This window comes from Cebus imitator, unplaced genomic scaffold (genome assembly GCF_001604975.1).
Source record: "Cebus imitator isolate Cc_AM_T3 unplaced genomic scaffold, Cebus_imitator-1.0 Scaffold8, whole genome shotgun sequence".
Lineage (NCBI taxonomy): Eukaryota > Metazoa > Chordata > Mammalia > Primates > Cebidae > Cebus > Cebus imitator.
This window is the reverse complement of record NW_016107323.1, coordinates 773-26,172: the sequence shown is the minus strand read 5'-3', so window position 1 is coordinate 26,172 and position 25,400 is coordinate 773. Positions and strand designations below refer to the sequence as shown.

At 42.4% G+C, this 25,400-nt stretch overlaps 1 protein-coding gene across 2 annotated transcripts in view; it reads left to right on the top strand.

Annotated features, from left to right (window-relative positions):
• LOC108312344 (phenylalanine-4-hydroxylase) overlaps window positions 1-25,129 on the top strand; it is a 106,518-nt gene extending 81,389 nt beyond the window's left edge. For both annotated transcript variants that reach the window (XM_037742765.1, XM_017540227.2), the window contains 4 exons: window positions 6,650-6,738; window positions 17,770-17,837; window positions 22,632-22,828; window positions 24,986-25,129. In XM_037742765.1, coding sequence (XP_037598693.1) covers window positions 6,650-6,738; window positions 17,770-17,837; window positions 22,632-22,828; window positions 24,986-25,125 — 494 coding nt within the window. In that variant the 3' untranslated portion in view covers window positions 25,126-25,129. The remainder of the gene's footprint in view (window positions 1-6,649; window positions 6,739-17,769; window positions 17,838-22,631; window positions 22,829-24,985) is intronic.
• Window positions 25,130-25,400: the final 271 nt, after the last annotated feature.

Below are 25,400 nucleotides of genomic sequence, written 5' to 3'. Positions count from 1 at the left end.
ATCTGAGGGCGTTAACTTCAAATGAGGGAATAGATCAAAGGCGGGGCTGGGCTGCTGCATGGAGGAAGTGAGCATCAGGCCTTCTCACCCTTTCTCACTTGCCCTTCTAGAATGATAATAAAGCCACTACCAGATACTTATAAGTGCTTGCCGTGTGCCAGTCATCATTCTAAGCACTCTTTATACATGAGCTCATTTGAATCCTCCCATCAACCCTCTGAAGGACACACTATTATTGTACCTATTTCGTAAATGGGAAACTGGGGAACAGAGAGATTGAGCAATTTGTACAAAGTTCCGAAGTTCCGAAGTTGAGATTGGAGCTAGGCGGTCTGGCTCCAAAGTGTGTATCATGAGTCCCTAGTCTTTGCTACTTCTCCAGGCTGGCTGTGTTTGGGGCCTTTTTTGAAGATGATGGGGTCCCAGAGCCACCAAAGGCCCCTGGACTCAGGTGAGCTCTCTACAGCCTCGCAGTGCTACCCTCAGGGTCACTCACAGCCTCTGCAACAAGGTGCTGAGCTCAGAGGTCTGCAATGTGGCGAGCTGTTTTGATCTTTGTCTCCTTTTTGCAAAGACTTGAATCTTCTGAATCTTGGCAAGTTTCTCAAGTTCTTCAAAGTTTTAGTTTTTATTTTGTTTTGCCTTTCCCCCGACCAAGGGGACTGAATGAAGCCAGGCGGCCCAATAAGAGGTTCCCTTTGGAGAAAGGAAAAAAAAGTCACCCTAAACTGGAAATACGCTGGTTCTGCTGCCCTCTGGCGTTTGCTGGGTGTCAGCCAGCTCGCACAGCCCCGAGTCAAGGCAATGCCCGCGGGCTTAGGTCTGTGGGGAAGAAGGTTGTTCCTCTGGTTGGAGGAGAAAGGGAAATGAGGCAGTGCATTTGGGAGCTGAACAAATGTAGTGACTGTACTTCTGAAAATAAACGAGGGAGGTTGACACATTGATTGAAGTGAAACTGACTTTTCAAGTATCCTCTGGCCAGTTTCAGCCCTTCACAGGATCCCGCAAGTCCCGGAATATGTAACTCAAAAGGGTTTGCAGCATCAGATTAATCTAACACCCGCATGTTACAGAGAGGACACTGAAGCCCAAGATTAGAAACCTCTTAATATCAAAGCTGGACAGAGAACCAGCTTCTTGATCCCAATCTCTGTTCTTTCCTTCTCCCTCCTCTTCTTCCTCCTCCTCCTCCTTTAACCATCATCATTAAAATCTTTGTCATACTAACAGTTAACACTGATGAAGCACTTATTATGGGCCACTGTGCTGTGTCCTATTGCTGCCCCATTTAATTTATCCAATAATATGGAAAGAACAATTTATTTTGTGGATAAGGAAACTAAGGCTCCAGGAGATAAAACACTTGCCAGTTATACAACAAAATAAGTGGCAGATTTTCTAGCCCTGCTGGTAAACTTTCCACTCTGTTCTCTGCTGTAGGATGGAGTAGAAAAACTCTCTCTGTATATAAAATTATATATGTATAATTATGTATAATATATAATATATATTTTAATATATTATATAATAACAATTATATATTAACATATAAATGTAATAACTTTAATATATTAATTTTATAATATAAAGTTTTATTTTTAATAAATATAAAATATATTTATAAAATATTTATATATATAAAAAGTTATATATAATTATATATAATACATGTGTATGTGTACATATACATACACACACATCATGTAACTCACAGCTGAACAGTAATACTATCTACTGTGTCAGTACTGTTTACGATAAATCACGCATATTAACTCATTTAACATCATGTTGTTCTTATAAAGCAATAGTTTGTAGTACTACTATTACCACAATTTCAAAGACAGGAAGAGTGAGGCACAGAGAGATTTAATAACTTTTTCTTGGCTCATAGATAGTAAGTGCAGAGATGAAATGCAAACCTGGGCTGTCTGTCTGTTACAAGACTCTCAACCATTGCAGGACTGGCTATTCATGACCCAAACAGAAAGCCAACTCTGGACTAGGGACAGATCCTGACTATCCCAGGTTCTATTGAACAATGGCAAGGCAATGTCAAGTCCCAGGGTCTTTCCTCTGGGGTCTAGAGGCATAGGATGTCTCAGTAAATAGCATGTTGTCTTTAACATAAAAAAGACAAGAGATAAGTGTTGGCAAGGGCGTGGAGAAAGGGGAACCCTTGTACTTTCCTGGTGGGGATGTAAGTTGGCACAGCCATTATGGAAAACAGCATGAAAGTTCTTCAAAAAAAAATTAAAATGTAACTGCTATACTTTCCAGAAATCTCACATCTGAGTATATATCCAAAGGAAATGAAAGCAATATATCAGAGATATCTACATATCTCTTTGTTCATTGCAGTATTATTCACAACAGCCAAGGGAAACCACCTACATGTCCATCAACAGGTGGATGAATGAAGAAAATGTGATACCCGCCCCCCCTCCACACACACACAATAGAATATGTTATTCAGCCATAAAAAAGGACATCTTGTCATTTGGGACAACATGGGTGAACCCTAAGGGCATTATGCCAAGTGAAATAAGCCAGACACAGAATGACAAATACTGCACGTTATCACTTATATCCATTAAAAAAAACCTTGAATTCATAGAAGCAGAGAGTAGAACGGTGGTTTCCAGCAGGTAGGGTGATGAGAGACTTGGGAGATGGTCAAGGGTGCAAAGCTTCAGTCATAAGATGAGCAAGTGCTGGGGATCAAATATACGGCGTGGTGACTATTGTTAATCACACTTCCCTATGTACTTGAAATTTGCTCAGAGAGATCTGAAGTGTCTTTGTCCCCTCCACCCCCATTGGAAAAATGACAACTACATGAGATGATGAATATGTTCATTAACTTGATCATGGTAACCATGATGTATGCATGTATTAATTACATTGTATTTATACTTGTACAATTACAAACATATATAAGTTTTATATAAAATATATGCAATAGACCATGCGCAGTGGCTTACGTCTGTAATCCCAGCACTTTGGGAGGCTGAGGTGGGCGGATCATGAGATTAGGAGTTTGAGGCCAGCCTGGTCAACATGGTGAAACCTTGTCTCTACTAAAAACACAAAAATTGGCTGGAGGTGGTGGCACGCACCTGTAATCCCAGCTACTCTGAGGCAGGAGAATCACTTGAACCCAAGAGGCAGAGGTGGCAGTGAGCTGAAACTGTGCCATTGCACTCCAGCTTGGGTGACAGAGTGAGACTCTGTCTCAAATAAATAAATAAATAAATAAATAAAATATATGCAATATATACAAATATAATTGTAAACATATATAAATTATATAATTTAATGCAATTTTATACAATTGTAATTTTATATTATAAAAATATATACAATTTTTATTGTTCAATTATACCCCAATAAAGACGGAATATTTAAAAAAGTATTTTAAAAATAGAGCATCCCTGTCACTTCCTATTTTCTTGTCCTTCTTTATTCTTCTTCTTCAAGAAATTCCTGACATTGTCGTGTATTTACATTTATTTATTACTTATTTTGTATTTCCCCTGCCAGAATATAAGTACCACAAGGGTGGAGACTCCCTTGTATGCACCCCCACTGCTTTGTGCTTGGTATGCAGGAGGTGCTCCGTACATATTTGTGGAATCTCCTTTGGTGATTCTAAGGGTCCCCTAAGTAAGAAGGGGTGCAGCAAGAAAGGACTGGCCTGCCTTATTTCTGGGGCAGCCGTGACTGCCAGAATTATGAATGATTCCCAGGCAAAAGAGAGATAATGAATGAATGGAGACAGGATACCTTCCCAGTGAGGGGATGGGGTTATCCATGGTCCTGAACACAGAGGAGAGGGACAGGCCCCCTTGTCCAGTTGGGCGCCATTCATTGAAACCTCTCGGTGGCAATGTTCTGGAGAAACAAGAAAGGTCTCTTAGAAGATCCTGAGCCGTGGATGACTCTGAAGTGCTGATTCCTTTCTCAAGCCCTTGCAAACCTGGGTAGGAAACAGTCCCCATTTCTGGCACTGACAGCAGAGGTTCAGTGTGCAGTGCAAATGCTAGACTCACAGAGGAAGGAGAGCTTGCAGGGGAGTGTAGGTGATAAGGCAGGAAGCCAGGTTCTTCAGCAAGTCAGCAGAGCATGGTGTTGTGTCATCTGAGACTCCAAAGTCTCAGCAGTTGGGACCAGGGAAGTCTATCAAGAGGCTTGTCCTCATTGTCCCTCGATTTCTTCATCTGTCAAATGGGATAATAATAATACACACCTCAAAGGATTGTTGTAAAATTGAAGGGGGTACATATGTGAAATGTTTAGGGCAGTGTCTGACAGACAGCAAGTACGATGGAAGCGTTACCTGGAATGATGGCTACAGCATCTGCTTCTGTTCTTGCTCACCATAAGGAGCCAATGTGGAAAAAGAGGGCCAGGCTTAGGGGCATGGAAATGTCTGGACAGGAAATCTGGCTCCAGAGCCAGCCACCCTCACCAATATGCTCTGCCACCTTCCCATGAGTGGCAGGATGGATTGGCGATCAAGACCAGAGGCCAGAGAGTCAGCTGAACCTGCATTTGAATCCTGATTCCACTGTTTCCTAGCAGTGTGTGTATTTGGGTTTGCACTAAACCTCTCTGTACCTCAGTATCCTTGTCTTTAAAATGGGAATATTAATAGTATCCACCTCACAGGTAAAATATTTAAAACAGTATTCAGTGTTAGCTTGTATTGCTAACATGGGTGGTAGAGAGCCTAGCCTCCTCAGCTCTGCAGAAACAAGGCTATAAATGGACCTTTATGAACTGCTGGAATCAGTTCTTGTTTTGCTGGAATGCAGCTGCTGCTCCTCCTGAGGTTCCTGTTTAAATCATGGATGGCATTTCCGAAGGTTGGCCACTAGATGGCACGCATGCTCTTTCCTTCTCCATCTAAGCTGGTCAGAATCATGAATAACGGGTGTCAGATGGAAAGTCACCTTTCATGTGCCAGACACTGAGCGGCGTCCTTTGCCTGTTCCTCATTCACTGCCCACAAGGATCCTCGGATTCAAGGAACTGCTGAAGCAGAAATGCTACGCACAGTGCCTGGCACATGGGAAGTCTTCAAAAACACGTTTGCTGTTCTTCCTACGTTCGTTTTATTCCCATTTGATGGAGGAGTGACTGAGACACAGAGACGATAAACAGGTAGATGGAGCCTGTATTCTAAACCAGACCAGATGCTGATTGGAAGTCCAGCATCTTCCCCTCGACCTCATTTCAGGCCTGGAAGCCTTGAGCTCACTTCAAGGTTCCCAGTACATCTGTTTTGGCTCTGCGGATTCTTCTTGAATCCACCACTTTCTTACTCCTGGTGTGACCAGCTTTTAGAGTTGGTTTTTAGAGCCTCAGTTTCTTATCCACGCAAGAAGGGTTATAATGCCTTCCTTATCTCGGCGGTACTTCAGAAATAACAACTATACCAGAACAGGCACTCTGGATGGTGGTTACTGCTGTTAACACCTTAAATGTTAACATACCAGGGTGAGCTCATGACTTTTAAGATGACTTTTCTTTCCCCCTTCTCTCACTCCCTTCCCTTTTCCTTCCTCCCTTCTTTTTCTCTTTATGCCTGGTACAACAAAGTACCCCAGGCTTCTGCCCTCATGGAACTTACAGTCGAGAATGTCCTTGTCTCTGTTCATTCCTGGGACAATTTCACCTGTGATGTGTCTTGTTTCCTGTAAGCCACAAGGATTTTGGTGCTGCCACGTGCCCTCCCTGGGCCGCTCTCTCTGCAGGACCTGGGTGTTGTAGTCCACCCCACTCAAGCCCAACCCCTTCCCCTCTATGCTGCCTCAGAAGCAAATCTGAAATCCTTTAGGTGCTGTGAGGCGTCTTCACATCCCAACTGCCTGACTCCATTCCCTCTGCTTCAACAGTAGCTTTCTAACTGGATTTGTGATAGAAAGATTTTGCTGCAGTGCCTGGGGCCTTTGGAAGGGAAATACATAATGGGAAAATGGGTTCTCACAAACTTGTTTACGTGAGAACAGTCTGGTTTTCTATAATTTATATTTTGGGACTGTATGTATTCTGCTGCTAATGGCCGGACACGGTGGGGCATGCCTATAATCCCAGCACTTTGGGACCCCAAGGGGCGTGGGGCAGGTCACCTGAGGTCAGGAGTTCGAGACAAGCCTGACCAACATAGTGAAACTCTGTCTCTACCAAAAAAAAAAAAAAACCTACAAAAATGAGCCAGGCATGGTGGCACACTTCTGTAATCCCAGCTACTCAAGAGGCTAAGGCAGGAGAGTCGCTTGAACTCAGGAGGCAGAGGTCACACTGAGCCAAGATCATGTGCCAATATACTCCAGTCTGCAACAGAGCAAAAAATAAAATAAAATAAAATAAAAAATTCTGCTGCTAATGAAAACCGTCAAAGAAAACTGCCATGATGGGTGGGAGGGAGATGAGTTTTGAGATAATTCAGAGAAAATCTCCAGGAAAGAGAATGTATTTGGGAATGAGTTTCTAAGGAAACTGAGTTTAACTTTTGAATAATAGTAATTTTGGAGTTATCTGGAAGCCCGCCTGCCATCACCACTGACCGGGATCCCCACTTCTGATCTCAGCGAGGCCTTTGGCCATGTCACTCTGCACTCAGGACTTTGCCTTCTCTGTGTTGCAGTGCCCTGGTTCCCGAGAACCATTCAAGAGCTGGACAGATTTGCCAATCAGATTCTCAGCTACGGAGCAGAGCTGGATGCAGACCACCCTGTGAGTTCACAGCACGTAGAATGAGATTCTTTCAGTGCTTCTCCTCCACTCCCCTCCCCTCCTCCTACCTCTTCCACTTGGAGCAGTGTGCTTGATCACTTGTTCAACATTCACTTACTGTGTTCCTATTTACACGAGGGCTGGGAAAAAATTAACAAGACATTGTCATAATCATTATCATGGCCATTGTTATTGTAGGAGCAAATATAAATCATTGTTCAGAAACTATTATCTCTGTATACTAGATCTATGTATGCCCAAACACACACACCCATGCAGAAAGTCACTGTTTCTGCCTGCGTACATCTGTGGAGGTTTACATCCAGTGCTCGGTAAACAGCAACCTGTGCTAACAGCTCTGCCAACTGCAGGGGGCAGCGGGGAGTGGCGACATTGAAACTGGATCTTAACACCTGGTCACATAAGGAACGGAGAGGGCTTATGGCTGAAAGAACAGTGTATGAGAATACCCGGAGTCCTGGAAGCATCCACAATATTGTGGGAATGACTGGTTGATGCATTAAGTATGAGAGAGAGATGGATCTTGGGCAGTGGGTTGGGATCAGATTGTAAAAGGTCTGGTGGACCACACAGAAGAACATGGACTAGGCCTGTGTCTTGTAGCTATGGGGGCAGGCCCTTTAATGGTTTTTGAGTAGAGGACTGCGGTGGGGGGAATTTCATTGTTCCCTTTAATCTGGGGCAGAAGGTCTGGGGAGGAATAGCCCAGGCTGCGGTGGCTCAGGGCCAGTTCTCACGGCCTCCATCTGTGGGAAAGACCACCATCCCGTTGCCTGCCCTTTATTACCTGCCAGGCAAATGGCTCCTTCATCTTTAAATCACTTGCAGCCATTTATACCAGTAAGGGTTTAGCAGAACTCAGAGGAAGCGTCTACACTTCCACAGGAGTCTGTTTTCTCTCCATATCTATGTGGGTCTTCACAATCAGCAAAGAATGTTCACAAGGGCCCTTTGCAGGAGGCAAAGAAGGCATTTCCATCTTACAAAACTAGTGAGCCCCGAGGAGCCTACATGACTTTTTAAGGCCCCGTGCTAGACTGAATCCTGAGAACTCATGGTACCTGAAGACAAAGGCCTGGCTAGTGGCAGAAATCCAGCCTCTTTCCCAGAGGCCAAAGGCGAGCTATGAAGGACATGCTGGCCTTTTGAAATATGAATGATTGATGCTTCTGATTCAAATTGTAAAACCTGTTATAGTGGGCTTGAAAACACAGAAGAGCATGAGGAGGAAAATGAAGATCAACTGTAATTTCAGTTTTTTCTATTTTTCTCTCCGGACTATTCTACATTTGTTAAATAATGAGAAAGTACATACAAACAGAAACAAAGGTGAATTTCCTCCCATCTCCCAGGCTTCAAAACAGAAGGAAAAAATCACCTATTATCACATTATTCTGAAATAATCAATAAATCCATATTAATATTTGGGTATGTCTCCATCCTTCCTCCTTTCTCTCTCTTTCTCTCTCTCTCTATATATATATAGAGAGAAAGAAAGTAATATATACTTCATTTTCCTCCTCATGTTATTCTGTTTTCAAGCAGGTAGACATACATATATATGAGAGAGAGAGAGAGAGAGAGAGACATATATATGTATGTCTATCTGCTTGAAAACACAGAACATGAGGAGGAAAATGAAGTAATATTATGTAATATATGTTTAATATTACTTAATATATTACTTAGTATATACTATAAATCTAGTATATATTGCTTAAATACTCCCTTTCCCCCAAAACTAAAGGTAAATGCAAGGACTTTTGACCTCCATTCCATCCTTCCATATGCCCAATATGCCCTGTAGCCTACTCCCAGGAGTCCTGGGATGCCAAGGTCACTCCAGGTGGGACTCTGCTCTGTGTACCCCTTCAACACATTTTTGGGGGGACCTTTCAGCCCTCAACTCTGTCAGCAAAGCATCTCCAGAGATGCTTGTTCTCAGAAAAGCTGTCTGTTCACCTCTGATCCCATCCAAGGGGTCTGCCCAGTGGGGCATTATTCTCCTCTTACCAAACTCCTGTCTTCCTGTCCCAACCCGGCGTTCTTCCCAGTGGTCTCACTCCCTTCTCATTTGGGGCAGTGGGAAATGCTAGTGCAACGAGACGGACATTTTTCTCCCTGTATCCCCATGTCCCCTCCAAAGCAGCTGGCACTGCTTTAAAACTCTCTGGAATTAATTGGTCTCTAAAAGCCACATCTTTGGCTCTCTGGCCTCTCCATGTTATGAATTTTATTGTAAAAATACAATATGTCAGGTACATAGGCCCCCGAAGAGGAGGCTCCAGGCTCTCTCTGTTCCTTTGGTTTCTCATTAGATCCCAGGGACGCGGGCCAAGGACAAAACAAACCCTCCAGCGTGCTTTCCCAGGGACCCCAGGGCCCACAGGCCTGGCCTGTGTGTGGATGCAAACAGACACCAGCACAAGGAGTGGTGCAGGCAGGAGCTGTTCTTCTCCAAAGGACCCTCTGTTCCCTTCGTCCCGTTGCATCCTGTGTGATCTTCGTCCCTGACCCCGGCCCTTGGCGGTACACATGGATGTTTGACCCAACATCTCTCTTCAGATTTTGAAAAATGAAGTAAAGGAAGGATTGTTTCCAAAATAGCGGGAAAGGGACCTCTGCCTTTCAGTTTTAGCTACGTGGGAAAATGAAACGGGAGAGCTAGATGTCCCTGGGAGCCTCTTGTCTCACTCCTTTCCCCTTTCCCGCCTTGCTTTCTTTTTTTCCACAAGCTTTTCTCTAGCTAATGATATTAGGAGCTAATGTTTCTAGAGCATGGACTGTGTGCCAGGCACAATGTTAAATGCTTAGCATTCATTTTTTAATTTAAATAATATCACCACCCCATGAGGGCTGTACATCCCATTTTCAGATGATAAATCTCAGAGGGCTGTGTAACCTCACCTGTACGTGAACTCTGTCTCAGGTCACATAAATGAAAGGGGGTTGAGGTGACAAATAAGACATGATCCTTGCTCTCCAGGGGCCTGCAGTTGTACAGTAGAGGGAGAAGGGGTGTTGATTCTTTTCAAAGCAGTGCAGGAAGGAGCTGGAATAGCAAGTGTAAATTTGGCAGGCAGAATCCAACTGCTTCTGTTTAATTTCCATTGCCAAAATTTACTCCCCTTTCTGTGCATGTTGTTCCCTTTACCTGAGGTGTTTTTTACTGTCAACCCACCTGTTCTTTCCCCACTGGAAAACTTCTGTTCATCTAAGGTCCAACCCATATCTCTTGCCTCCCTAAAGCCTTCCTTCTGTATCTCACCCAGAGTTAAGTTTTCTACACTGTTACTCTGTTGTCCTCTCAGAGATGGTCACTATCACATTGTGTTTTATACTTTGAGTACAGAGTATCAGATCACAATAAATTTACTTCTTCATGATTTGTACCTCATGAGAGACACAATATATATATATATATATATATATATATATATATGCAAGTGAAAGCATCATATGCGTGTTTCCCAAACTGTAGTTTATGAAAAAAAAAATCCCATGATCAAAGAGAGAAACTCTGTATTCTATAACTCTACTTTAACTATACAAATTCCATTATCTCATTAGAAATTTTGGAAATTCCTGCAAAAATGAAACCCATTCAATGTAATGTTTCCGTAAACTTATTTACCCATGGAACTCTTTTTAATGAAATACCTAGCAACATTATCTTGAGAGGTGGTTTTCCTTGGAATACAGTTTAAATATTAATTAATTAAATAACTCAAAAAGTACATAAATGCAGGGTTTCATGAGTCAGATAGCATGTGCTATCATATTAGGTCACTAAATGATAAGGTCACTGTGGACTGGAATGGTTAGGGAGGACTTCTAGAAAGAGAGAGGTCTGAATCGAGCCCTCTAGCTTCCAGAGCAGTCTAACTACTCAGCAAACAACCCCAAGATCTCCGTGGCTAACCCAATAAAAGTTCGCCTTCAGTGTGGGTCAGTAAGGAAACTGTTCCACATGGTCTTTTGGAAGCAAAGCTCCTTCCTCCAATGGCTGTACCCCCTTCCAACTCCTTGGAGCCCACTCATTCTGCCAGTGGATGGGAGAAGAGAGAGTGAGAATTGCTTCTGGGAAGTTTTCATGGGTCCTGTCTGGAGATGACTCACATCCCTTCAAATTCCATTGAGTAGAGCTCAGTCACATGGCCACCACTAACTGCAAAGGGGATGGGGAAAAATACTTTAGCAATGTTGTCTGAGCAAAGGAGAGAAGACAGATCTTGGGAAGCACCAGCAGCCACTGCCACATAGACCCCAACTCCAGAGCTACCTATTCCAGTTTACTTGGTACCCACACTAGAGTCTAGGCTATAGATCTGTAATAGAGAGGGCTTCTTAGTGAAGAAAATATCAGCCAACACAACTGTCCTTCTGTGTATATGTCTACTTCTTAATCGAAGTCTTTGCAACTGCTTTTATTTTTCTTTTGAGATGGAGTTTCACTCTTGTCACCCAGGCTGGAGTGCAATGGCATGATCTCAGCTCACTGCAACCTCCACCTCCTGGGTTCAAGTGATTCTCCTGCCTCAGCCTCCCAAGTAGCTGGGATTATAGGCATGTGCCACCACGCCTGGCTAATTTTTGTATTTTTGGTAGCGACGGGTTGGCCAGGCTGGTCTCGAACCCCTGACCTCAGGTGATCCACTCGCCTCTGCCTCCCAAAGTGCTGGGATTACAGGCATGAGCCACCGTGCCTGGTCTGAAACTGCTTTTTAATTTTTCAAGGTATGAACATCAAGTTTTCCTATTCTCCAGCAAATTCCCCAAGAACAAGACTGTATTTTTCAATAGTTTTCTCTTTTTCTTTTCCTTTTGCTCACCTAATGTTCTCCACTGGAGGGCCCTGTCAGAGTTTATTCTAAGAGTCAGTCAGCTAGTTGAGTCATCAAAGATTTGTTGCATTCTTACTAAGTTGCTCTATCAAAGCATAATTTGCAAAAAGTTAAAAACATCACTGTCATACAGGTATATAGTGAACACCTGTCAAGCTTCCATTTAACTCATTAATGAGGGAAGTAGCAAGATGACAAAGATAGATAGTGCAGAAAAGATACAAGAGACCAAAGCATATGTGGTCATTGGAAAACTGGATGCTAGAATAAGATCCAGCATTGTGCACAAAGATGGATGTACAAGTGATTAATGTTCTACAAGGCAATATAGCCATGATCATGTGTCTTATCCTTTCTACTACACAGAAACAACTTTCAGTTTGATCATCAAATGAATATTTTGAAACTTATTGGTCTTCTAAAAAGCCAGCATCTACTTTGAAGTGGTTGTAACTTTATAAGTAGTACATATATGTCCCTTTGGAGTACAGAGTGAGCTTGTTAGACAATGATCTCATATGATATTTAAAAGGCACACAGTAATTTTTTTGCCCTTTCTCCTAGGTTTTGCTAATTTTTTAACAGCTTCTACTTGGGGGTATGCTGAGTGTGCTATGCACTGAAAATCCAGTGATGAGTAAGACAGTTTCCTGAGTTTAACCATTATTAACACATGTGAAAAGAGAGACATACAGCATGCTGAGGGGGCATATTATAGAGGGAAACAAATAAACTTTGGAGAAATCCAGAAAGACAGAAAGAACAGGTAGTAACTTATTGGTCTAAAAGAATGGGGAAGAGGACCCCACTCAGCGGGTAAAGGATGTGTGAAGGCCTTGATGTGAAAAAGAGCGTGGTGTGTTTAAAGAATTAAAGAAGACCAGTGCAATCTGGAGCATCATAGGAAAGCCAGTGTGGATCAGGACGGGGCTGGACACATAGAGCTGGATCTTGCAAAGCCTTGTGGACTGTGCCAAGTATTTTGAACTATAGTCTAATAGTAATGAGAAGCCATTGAAGGGCTTTTGAGGAGATGAGTGGCCTCACCAGGCTTGGACTTTATAAATCTAACTTGGACTGAAGTAGAGAGGGTGAGAGGCCACTTAAACAGCAGCTACAATAGGCAAGAAATGGTGGTGGTCAAATGCAGGTGCAGCAGTGGGAATGAAGTAGGAAGGACAGACTCAGATGTCTGAATGGTAGAATGGGCAGAAATTGATTACTGGATATGAAGGAAAAGAGAAGCGGGGAGTAAAACAATAATGTTTAGCTTATGAGCTTGGAAAACTAGGTACATAAATTTTTCCAGAATAGGCTTCTTGGCCAATTGTAGGGTGAGCAAAGGGATTAGACTCCCCTGGTCTACTGTCTGCAAGTCCATCTTGACCAGTGTCTATAGGATGGGAATGGCAGTTACTTAATACATGCCAGTTTAAATCTTTGGTCTTCTGTCTTGAAACATTATGGAAAATGCAAAAAGCCTCTTGTTATTGGCCCAGCTGAAATATACATAGCAAGGTAAGAATTCTGTAGATGTTGGTTTAAAAGGCCCAGGTGGGTGGTGGGGATCACTAACCCATTCCAGAGTATATTCTTTCTGTGTTCTGAGCCAGACTCCTTTGTCTTTGGATTTCCTGCCATTTTGCACAAATGCGTCATTCTTTGAGTGCCTACGATGCGCTCAGAATTTTACTTAATGTGCTGCCGACATTACTTGACTTAAACTATACAACACTGTGAAGCAGGTAGGACTGACAGTCTCATTTTACTGGGGAGGAAACTAAGGCTCTGAGAGATAAACTGGCCACCCCCAGGCCATGCTCCTAGTGAATGAATGAATTAGTAGTCCAACAAAGCCTTTCTGACTTTAAAATCTGTGTTCTTGGCCGGGCACGGTGGCTCACTCCTGTAATCTCAGCACTTTGGGAGGCCAAGGTGGTTGGATCATAAGGTCAGGAGATCAAGACCATCCTAGCTAACATGTTGAATCTGCGTCCTACTAAAAATACAAAAATTAGCCAGGTGTGGCGGCATGCACCTATAGTCTCTGCTACTTGGGAGGCTGAGGCAGGAGAATCCCCTGAACCCGGGAGGCGGAGGTTGCAGTGAGCTGAGATCGCACCACTGCACTTCAGCCTGGGCGACAGAGAGAGACTCTGTCTGGAAAAAAAAAAAAAAAAAAAAAAAAAAAAAAAAAAAAAAAAATCTGTGTTCTCACTAGCCTAAAGAGCATTTCTGAGGTTTAACCTCAGCTGTGATATTAGGAAACGATGAAATAAATATCTTAGTGTAGAAGTATAATCAAGACTTTTCCATGTATGTAGTTACCCCAAAACTCACCCCCAATACAAATTATACCTCTCAATACACCCACGTAAAAAAACTTGTGAGCTTAGGAAAAGGGATTGCATGCAGACTTCAGCCGATGTCAGGACTTGCATCCTGTAGAACTGTCTCACCTTTCTCCCGTCTTCTCCCATCCTCTCTCCCTCCGCCTCACCACTCCTTCACTGACAATATATTTTCCTGTCAAAACATACTTGGTTACACACAGTGCAACCAAAATTGCTGCTATTAGTTTAATTGAGACAGGGTGATTATAAATAAATTATATGCAGTGCTACTGAAATTGCTGCTATTAGTCTAAATTGAGACAGGGTGATCAGTCATCACCAACTGTGATTTGATTCAGAATGTACTCCACATGGATGTCCACAAAGGCCCTGTGGTCATCTGGTAGCCCAAGGGATGTGAGGCCAAATCCCCAAGACGCTGGGCTTCAGCCCACAGAGCTCTCTGACTACTGGTAACTGCGAAAGCAAAGTCCTTGCAACCTGGTTGCTGGGGCCCCTTGCAGGCTGATAATGAACTTCTTAGAAAATAGGATCTGGAAAGGGCCATGGTTAGAAACCTTCCCACATGGAAGATCTGTATCATGTGTTAGCTATGCGTGCGTTCCTGTATCGCAGTGTATGAGTCTCCTGCTACTTCACTAAAATGATTTGACATGGATGTTTAATACTATTTTCTTTTTTATCTTATTCTCAAAGAAACCCATTGTCACATTAGAAAACTTGAAAAGCATAAAGTTTCCAAGAATACAACTGTTACTGTTACTTATTTTTACCACTACTTGGAGGTAACATTTGTTAGAGTTTGGTGTATTTCTTTAATCATTTTATTTATATACTTATATATTCCCTCTGACATAATTGATATATGACATAATTGATTACATCAACCAGGTATACAGTTTTACATTTAGCTTTTATTTTCACAAGTGGAAAATCTTTAAACCACCCAGGCAAGGTACATGAAAGATAAACAATAAAGCCAAATGGGGGTAAGAAGTGTTCACGGACATCTCATTCCTAGATATAGCATGATGAAGTGGAAATCCATGGATTGAAGGAACTCTCTTTTCTTCCTGGATTCCTACTTCAGTCCTCAGATGTCAACTTGCCATCCCAGGCAGGACCACGAAATCCAAATAAAGGTGCTAGTTCGGCAGTGAAGGGTCTTTAGATAAATGGCTCCAGAGCTTTGTGTTTTTCAAGTCTAGATCAAAATACAGAAATAGACCTTCTCCAAGGTGCCTTACAGGGTCAAAAGTCTACATAGTATCTGTAGGGCCTGGAGAAAGCTATTCACTACTAACAAATAAATAAGAATGGCAGGTGAGAATGACTGTAACAATCAAACCTCAATGACTGACCTACACTGCATTTTTATTTTGAGCCCAAAGTACAGAGATGCGAACAAATAAGTGTTTTTCACCTAGTCCAGTAGACAGGTTTCTAAAAGGGTGTGTTACTGATGCTTGGAAACTAAATCATGGTGCCCAGTTTTTTTACCACATCATCTCAAACCAACTTATCCTCACCCAGTAGAAATGAGGCATAACAGTAGTTTTAAGTCCTCAGATTCCTAAGCTTTCTACTCTGTAATTAATGATTAAAAACCATTCAGTGCTCTAGGAAAAAGAAGAGTTATATTTTGTAATAACCATGTCATGAAATCTTTCGAAACAGAATAATCACATGATTTATCTTGGATTTAGCTTTGGAGTTTAAAAAATATGTGTAATAGTTTTACTTCACTTTTCAAGTGTGAAACATTTGGATGTTTCTATTCTTCAAAATAAATTCCAGGAAACAAACTAACTCCTTTCCTCCCTCCCTTTCTTTCTTCCAACAAATGTCTGTAGTTTTTCTGTGTGCCAGAATTGATACTGCAGATTCTCAGAAGAAATTGCATTATATGACATCGCCCTCTGTGTCCTTACAATTACTGGTAGGCCCTAATACAAAGAGAGAGAGAGAGGAAAAAAAAAACAAAACCCTCCGCCAAAACATAACATTCAACCCATCAAGCAACCAAAACAAAAAACAATATCTAAAAATCAGGGAATAGTTCTATCTCTTTTGTTTCTTTTTTTGAGATGGAGTCTCACTCTGTCACCCAGGTTGGAGTGCTGTGGCACGATCTTGGCTCACTGCAACCTCTACTTCCTGTGTTCAAGCAATTCTCCTGCCTCAGCCCCCTAAGTAGCTAGGACTACAGGCATGCACCACCACGCCCAGCTAATTTTATGTATTTTTAGTAGAGACAGGGTTTTACCATTTTGGCCATGCTGGTCTCGAACTCCTGACCTCAAGCAATCTGCCCAACTTGGCTTCCCAAAGTGCTGGGATTACAGGCATGAGTCACCGTGCCCAGTCAATATTTGTCTTTTTAAAAGGCACCTTTAAAAATTACACTCTGTGATATAAGCCTTTGTTTAGAATACATTAATGCCTTGGGTTGGAGGGATAGTGGAGCAGAGAAATTGTGAGCTAAAGTGGTGGATGGCATGGCTTACTGGGAAGGGCTTGGAGGAACCACGGCAGAGCTCTACAGCAATGACATCAGTCTCTTGTCTTAGCAAAATTTAGATTGCAATCAACTTTTTCTGGAAAATTGTCTTTTAATCAATTAGAAGCCCATTCCCACGCCAAACACTCAAAGACACACTTAGCCTGTTTTCACTCAGAAATGTGGAGCTTACAAATGAGGAAAAGGCTTCCTGTGAGTCAGCCTCAAAGGAGAAGCTATTACCATCCTTTTTAGGTTCTGAGACAGACTTCTCAGTGCGCTAGGCCCCTGCCAGGTTGTAAAGGCTGACAGTTACTGACAGCGCTCCAAATCCCGGCCTCACCTTCACTATGGCTCCACTTCTCTGAACCACCATTTATTCTGGAAAGAACAGGATAATCATACTGATCGAACCTGCAAGTTCATTGTGAGAATTATAAGTAAAATCACTTCCTAGTACACACAGACTGACACATAGTATATACTTAATAAATGGTATTTTTAAAAATTGCAAGAGCAATAAGCACATAACTGGTTGTCTATCAAGAAATTAGAAGGCAGAGCTAGACATGTACCTTAATTATCTGGGAAATGCTTGGGGGATCCACAGCAGAGCTCGACAGCAATTAACAGGAATTAAGTGGATATTGTATATCTTCATCATAGACATTCATCCTATGAATTTGCCTGATATAGCAGGTGTATCAGTCAGATATGCTGTAGACTGGGTTTCTTTAAGAACAGAGTTGGCTCACGCCTGTAATCCCAGCACTTTGGGAAGCCGAGGCGGGCGGATCACGAGGTCAAGAGATTGAGACCATCCTGGTCAACATGGTGAAACCCCGTCTCTACTAAAAATACAAAAAAAAAAAAAAATAGCTGGGCGTGGTGGCATGTGCCTGTAGTACCCGCTACTCGGGAGGCTGAGGCAGGAGAATTGCTTGAACCCAGGAGGCAGAGGTTGCAGTGAGCTGAGGTCCTGCCACTGCACTCCAGCCTGGAGCCGGGTGATGGAGTGAGACTCTGTCTCAAACAAAACAAAACAAAACAAAACAACAAAACAGAGCATGAACCTTGGAATCCATAGCAGGGATTGATGGATGCTAAACTGAAGGAGTTACTGATAATGTGTCACTCATAATATCTGGTAGGAGAACTTATCCTAAGTTTCACTGAGACTTTATTTTTAGCGTATAACCAAGGGAAGGAGACATGTACTGTCGTGGCTCAAGAGCCCCCATTCAAAGCATTCATAAAGGTATCAGACCACTTTCTACAAAGCCTTGAAAATCAGGTGTCTCTTTTCTCCTAGGGTTTTAAAGATCCTGTGTACCGTGCGAGACGGAAGCAGTTTGCTGACATTGCCTACAACTACCGCCAGTAAGTCTGCCTTGCTTGTTGTGGGGAAGAGAGAAAAACACACCCCTAGTCCTACCGTCTGTGTGTGCATGTGTGCACATGCGTGCGTGTATGTGTGTGTGTTTAAATCCTCCCTTTCAAAACACACGTTGAAAAAGATTGCTGCTAGACAAAACAAAATTACCCGCTGTGCTGGGGCCCTGCTCTCTCCCAAGCTTTATTGTCTAATTAGGCAGTGGTGTCTGCAGCAATTATAAAAGGCCTCGGTCCTGAATAAAACAGCCTCTGGTCTTCTCCACATTAAACAGGGAAGAAGGAAAAAGAGAATCATTTACATTCAAGAAGGAGCTGGCTGCTTCACTGATATAATGCATCATTCAAGATTTTAGGGCAGCCAAGCTTCAGTGTTCCACTTTTATCTGGTCTGACCCAGCTGTGAATGACAAGTTTAGGATTTTTTTTCTCTCTCTCTTTTTTTCCTGTCTGAGATTCTATGTTCCTTCCCTACTCTATTTTAGCCAAAAGAAAATGCAAATATCAAATATGTTTCAGAAGAGAACAGTTTTGGTGCTTTGAGTCTTAAGGAACTACAGAAATGCTCCCATGGGAAACTTAGTGTTTGGACAAGCACCATTACTGAGTTAAGGGATTAAGAAAAGACATGCACAAGAAGAAACATAACAGTCGTCCGGACCACTGGTGGCATAGTAGTTTGACAGCTTTGATAGAATCTCAGGGAGATGGAGAAGATAATTGGCCTTTCTATACTGAATACAAAGTTACTTTCAACATGGAAAAACCTCCAGAAAAAGAGAATGTTTTTTTCAGAATAACTTCTGGTAGTGGAAGGATTCAAAACTGTGCTGCCCTTAGTCAGATCTAAGCCCATCTGGGCCTTGGCTCCTGCTGAGCAGGATTCACAGAAGATGGTGACCTTCCTCCCCTGACCCCACCTTTGCCCCAGCACAGTCAGGTGGACACCATCAAAGTGGGTACAGGCAAGAGTCCTTCAGATAGTCAGCAATAACAGATCATACTTAATACTTTCTTGCTATATGTCTGGGGGCTTTGTTAAATCCTTTGTATATATCATTTTGTTTAGCCTTAATAATAATAACTTCTCATTTGTCACATGGGGAAACCAAAGCTTATAAAGGTTAAGTAAGTTGCCAATATCATGTAGCTAGTGTGTGACACTCACAGGTTTTAAACTCAGGTGTGTTGAACTCAAAGGGTATTTGCAGCCACTTCTCTGAGTGTCTGGAGACTACACTTCGTATCATCAAGGAGGAGGTCCTTAGAAAGTACATTTACTTCCTTCTGGGTTGCTGGGATTTGGGGAGGACAGAGACAGGTCCTCCTCAACTTCCTTCTCATAAAAATGTGAAACCTCATGAAGAAGAGTGAAACTGATGAATTACCTCACAGTCCTGGATGTTCATCAGTTAAACTGGTTATTGAAAATCATCTGTAGCTGGCTGGACTCTCAGAAATGGGTTAAAAATTTTTAGTCAATTTCTCACCTTTTATAGATGAATCCCAGATGATTAACTAACTGATGTGCCCAAGGTCATGTGGCTAGTTAAGGGCTCACCATTTTTTAAAATTCAAAGCCTGTTTCAGACCTTACTTGATCTCATCTCGTTTAAGATTTTGATGCCATGTCTTTCTTCTTCAAAATAGTCTTTTACTTCAGGATCTGGTATAGTTCATCCTTATTTTTTTGGAGACTCTACTGTGAATTTGCCTAATTGCTTCAGTGTATTTGTGACCCCGAAATCTGTACTCACTGTGCACTTTCACAGTCATTCCCAGACTTGCGCAGAGGAGGAGAAAAAATTTGATTCTACTGAGGTGTGTATCTCCAACAGAGGTCAAACAAGGCAACACTCTACCTTTTTCTACTCTCATTTTGACAACATTTGTCTTTACATGGTCTATTTAGTGTCACATCTTTAACATTTTTGTGCTTTCGTGCGTGATCTTGCTTTTTAAAAACTGACCAAGGTCTCACTCAGGTAGGAAGAGGCAGAGTTAGAATTGAGACTCCTGCTTTTCACAGGAAAGCAGAGACTACTGAGCCACTGCTATCAAGCTTGGGATGAGCAGCCCCAGGAAGTGTGCAAGGGGGATAGAGCTGTCACTGCTTTAGACTTCAGGGACTGGTGCTAACTGGATAAACCTGCAGAAAAGCAGAATCAGAATCTCAAACAGTGATGTGAAAGCTAAATGGAAGACTCCAGAGTGAAGCAGTGAGGCCTGCTCTCCTCAGGCTTTCATTTAGAAGTCACCTTCTCAGCCTTGTGCCCTCTCTACACCCTAAGTAAAATTGAAACCCCACTCTGAAACTCCCTATACCTTTGCCCTTTGTTTCTCTATAGCATTTATCACCATCTAACGAATTGTGTTGGCTTTCTGTCTCTCCCTACTGGAAATGTGGACTCTATGAGGTCAGGGGCAACTGATTGTTTTGTCACAGTGCTCAATTAACATTTGTTGAATGAATGAATCCAAGAGACCATATAAAGGTAAGGACTCAAAGTGGTGAATTGGAGGCAGAGCCAAGAATGGTGTCTAGAACCATCTAGAAGGCTGCTACAGCAGGTTTTGATGATATTACTGGAGTGGAGGTTAGGCTTGTAAGTTTTATCTAGGATTAGATAAAATGGATCATAGGAGCTTATATTGTTCAGCTACAAAACAACTCAGACATAAAGAAGAGCTTTACTGGATCCTATAAATAAAGAGTTTAAGGCAGGTGGTTTAAGCTCAGACAGGTCCAGGATTCACTGTCTCATTCTCTGCCTCTCTCTGACTCTAGTGTCCTTTGCTTTGGCCTTGCTTTCAGACATTGGCCTCACTTATCTTGGAGAGGGAACCTAGTACCTCTGGGCTGATATCCCAACTTAGTTAGAGGTCCTGTCTATTTCAAAGAAAGTCAACCAAGTTCTGTCATTGAGTCCACTGACTCTGATTAGGACACAGGCCCATCTCTTAGCCAGGCACAGTGCAGGGGAATGAGAGATTTCAATCGGCTTAGCCTGGTCACATGCCCACTTCTGAAGGTAGGGGTGGAGTCTCTCCTCATCTGAACCTCACAGACTGAGAGGGGAGAAAGGTGCTTTACTGATGAATGGGGAACAGATGTTGAGACCCTAGAACAACAGGTGTCAACCCACAGAATATCTTGGTGCTCAGGATGTCACCATCTCTTGAAATTTGTTACAGGAGTAACAGATGCCTTTCTTTTAAAATGAGAAGCAGTAGCAATGATAGTGATCAATCATCCAATTGTTATGATTTGTCAATATTAATACTAGGTACTTTGTACATAGTATTAGACTTAAATTTATCTATACTATACAAATAGTTACTTATTTTTAGCCCATGTAACAGCTGCTCAGATTGAGGCTCGGAAAGGTTTACTAAATTGCCTTAGCTGATACAGGGAATGGCAGGGCCAAGGATTGAATAGTCTCTATCTGTTTCCAAAGTCTGTTCGTCTGCTATATCAGTGCTTGGCTTTGATAATGGCGCATTCTTGGGCAAAAACTACCTGATTTTTTTTCACTATCACTGCTGGCTACCACAACGCTTTCTGAGCTTGTCTGGCTTAAAATGCTGTCTTTTTTCCTAATCCTTGTCACCCATCTGTAGACAATAACAAAGACTGTGATCTAATGTGTCTGGATGAGGTACAACTCTGAAAGGGCAGGAAAGACCTAATCTGGAGCCAATGATGATCCATAATTCTGACATAAACAGTCTCACTTTGTCCCAGACTCTGTGTTCCTGTTAGGGAAACAGACCTGCAGCCTAGGGAATAGTCGCTGGTCTTTGAAGTCAGGCTTTGTTTGATTTTCATCTGTTTGTGCTGTTCAGAACAAGGCTCATTCCTAGGTGGTTTTCAAAAGGACTTTTTAAACTAATGACTGTTAAACTACAGTTTGCATCAGAGTCACCTGGGGAGCTTATAGACTCCAGATATGTGAGCCTTCTTTTCCACAAGAGATTCAGGATCTGTGGCCTGGCATATGTACTTGAACAAGCTCAGTGTAGAGAAGATATATGGTACTTTATAACTTAGCATGGATTTATATATTTTTCTCTCCTTCGTTCCAATATTTATTTATAATCCTTGATCTAGAATTTATTTATTTAGGTTTTTAATTGATAAATGAAATTATATATTTATTTATGTTGTATGACATGATGTTTTGATATATGTATACAATGTGGAATCTTAGCATGTATTTAAATACCTTTATAACTTCCCAGGAGCAGAAATATCAAACCCAGTAGGTGCATGCCTACCAAACAAAGGTGATCTCAGACTTGGCTTTAGCTGACACCGTGAAATACGCAATGTTGCTTTAATTGGACTTAGATGCCCTTGTTTAGAAAGGGAATGCATTCTCTAGCTGGCCCCCATTCTCCTTGTTGCCTTACGTCGGCCACTTTACACCTTTGTGATACCTGCCTGGCCCCTGCAGGTAAGTGAATTTCTACCCTAGGTAAGCAATTAGAAAATTGGAAGAGCAAAAAAACCAAGTGATTTCCCCAAAGTAAGAGAAAATCCTCAATACAGTTTGTATCGTTGCTTAGCCAAATCACTCTTTCATGTGGGAAATCAAAACAATAATGTTTCCTGTATCAAGATGTGGAATTTTTTTCTTTCAAATAACATATGAAATTTACTATAGCAAGTGATGGCAGCTCATAGGTTCTGGCCCCCGACTCCCTCTGCTAACCTAACTGTGTTCTGCTGCACCTCTCTGCCCTGCTTGAGACTCTTATTTTGTATCTGTATTCTAGTGGGCAGCCCATCCCTAGGGTGGAATACACGGAGGAAGAAAAGAAAACATGGGGTACGGTGTTCAAGACTCTGAAGTCCTTGTATAAAACCCATGCTTGCTATGAGTACAATCACATTTTTCCACTTCTTGAGAAGTACTGTGGCTTCCATGAAGATAATATTCCACAGCTGGAAGACGTTTCTCAATTCCTGCAGAGTAAGTCCACATCAGGGTCAAAAGCTCTGCAGAAAGAAGGGGAGGACTGAGGCAGAGGAGAAGGAAGGGGAAGATAAGTAGGCGGAAGCAGGTATAAACACGTGTTTTTATAGAAATGCGTGCAGGTTGATTCCTCCAGGAAGAACTCGGTTTCACTGCCCTCTGCCTTCACTCTAGCCTCTACTGTGTTTATCCACTTTCATTCAGCCCAACACATGAGGCCATGGATTTTGCTGTGTGCCTGTCCCTGAAAAGTATTTTCTTTCACACTTAAAGCCCAAGGTGCTATACTGGTCTTTTTGTTTGTTTGTTTTTTGCCCTGTAGCTCCTGCTGGGTTATGGGTTAGTAGTGTTTGTTTGTGTAAAAAATGTGCTATTTTGGGGGATGGTGTCAAGAGCCCTGAGCTCTGAGTCTGTGCAACTGGTATGAATCCTGACTTTGAACTTCTCCAGCTGAGTAAACCTGCCTCAGTTTTGTCATCTGTCAAATGGACACTGGCAACTCATTAGCTTTTCCCAAAGGGAAATTGTGAGAATGAAGTAAGATGCTGCATATGAGAACATCCAGCACAGTGCTGCATATACAGCAGGTATTCAGTGAATTTTGGACTGAATTGAAATCTGAGTAGCTTAGTAGGTAAGTACATTGAGTCACAGGCCTCTGCACAGCATTTCCAGGGGAAATAGGTGTTGTTCTTTCTGCCAAGAGGATGTTAATTTAGCAAAAACAGAACAATGAACTAACACATATTGAATACCTACTATGTGTCAGAGAGAATAAGAAAAAGTAGGGAGACAGATTACAGGTTAAAGAATTTCTATATATCAGAACTGTGCAGAAGTGGGCCACGCTGGAGGCAACGAGCCAAGGACATTACTTGGCAGGTAGGGACATGGCAGCCAGGACAGATTGGGGGTGAGTTAGATGACCTTTTGGGTCCCTTCCATTAGAGGCTCTTTGCTTCTTAAAGAGTAGAGTAAGGGTCTAAGCAGAGTGTGCTTCAACTTGAAGACACAGAGAACATGGGGGCAGGAGGCAGGGGGATCCCAAAGACTTCTTTAGCTAAGTACTCCCATTGCCATGGCCAATAGTAAGAATGATAAACAGTAACACTGGCAGTTGGGAAGCTACATAATAGTAATTAAGACAACAGACTTTGAAGCTACACTGCCTATGGCTGTGACCTTGAATGAAAGCTTTAACCTATGTCTGTCTCAGCTTTCCCATCTGTAAAGTGGGCATAATAAGACTGTCTGCTTCATAGGGCTATTGTGGGGATTAGTAGCATATATAAAATAGCTTAAAAGAATGTCTGACAAATGGTAGATAATATACAGTGCTGGCTATTATTGCCATTATCACTGTCATTGTCCTTATCCTCCCAAGTTTGGAACAAAGTGGGAGACAGATACAGGAACCACAGAGATGGTGATCAGAGGTCAGTTTTAAAATAAAGCAATTTAGAGAATGTGATATAGATGTGCACACTAATGGACTTGCTAATATTTTACCTCTTGATTAGACAAACTTCCCTGCCAATTCATGGAGCATAGTCCATTTGCATGGCCAAGAGCAGACTGGAATGAGGTCCTCTGTGAGCAATCAAGAAAGAGCAGCACAGAAATAGTTACATTGATAATATTCATATTCTCTTCCCAAATGCTACAGTCAGACAGGCCACTGCTACTCATGGGGTGGACTGTGTGAGGCTCAGTACAGAAGCTAGAAGCACTCCTTCCATACTCTTCCCTTCTGGGAAATGAGGTACCACTTCCCCCTTCACACTAGAAGCAAGAGAAGTAGGGAATAATTGCTCCACCCTAACAAATGGTCACGAAGGCTAAATGTATTGCATGTTTCCAGTGCTCCAGGCCCTGTGTACTTTATATTCATTAGCTTTTTTATTCTTGGAACATTCCTAAGAAGTATCTATTCACATTATGCAAATGAGGAAACTGAGGCTCAGAGATGTGAATTTACTTGATCCAGCGCACCCAGCTAGAAAGCGGCGATGCAGACATCTGAAGCCAAGCCTACCTACCAGCAAAGCCCATGTCCCTGGGCAGTTATGGGTATTGTCCCCCATCTGAAGGTCTTCTAGTGCCTCTGGCTCATTGGTGATGAGCTTTGAGTTTTCTTTCTTCTTTGCATCCCAGCTTGCACTGGTTTCCGCCTCCGACCTGTGGCTGGCCTGCTTTCCTCTCGCGATTTCTTGGGTGGCCTGGCCTTCCGAGTCTTCCACTGCACACAGTACATCAGACATGGATCCAAGCCTATGTACACCCCCGAACCGTGAGTACTGTCCTCCAGCTACCAGTTGCCAGGCACGATGGGTTCCATCCTTTCCTGCTGCAAGAATGAGGTTTGGGTTCATTGCTGGCTGGTCCACAGGACTAGTTGTCTAGATTGTTTGCTGGTAGTACTGAGAGAAAAACTCATCTATTCTAGAGATTTTCTGCACCCAAGTAGATAGACCAGACTGATTGGAGATTTGGGCATCCTGTGATCCAATGATTCAGAGCTACCTTGGCAGTGAGAATGAGAGATCCCAATCAAGTTCCAAAGTCAAAG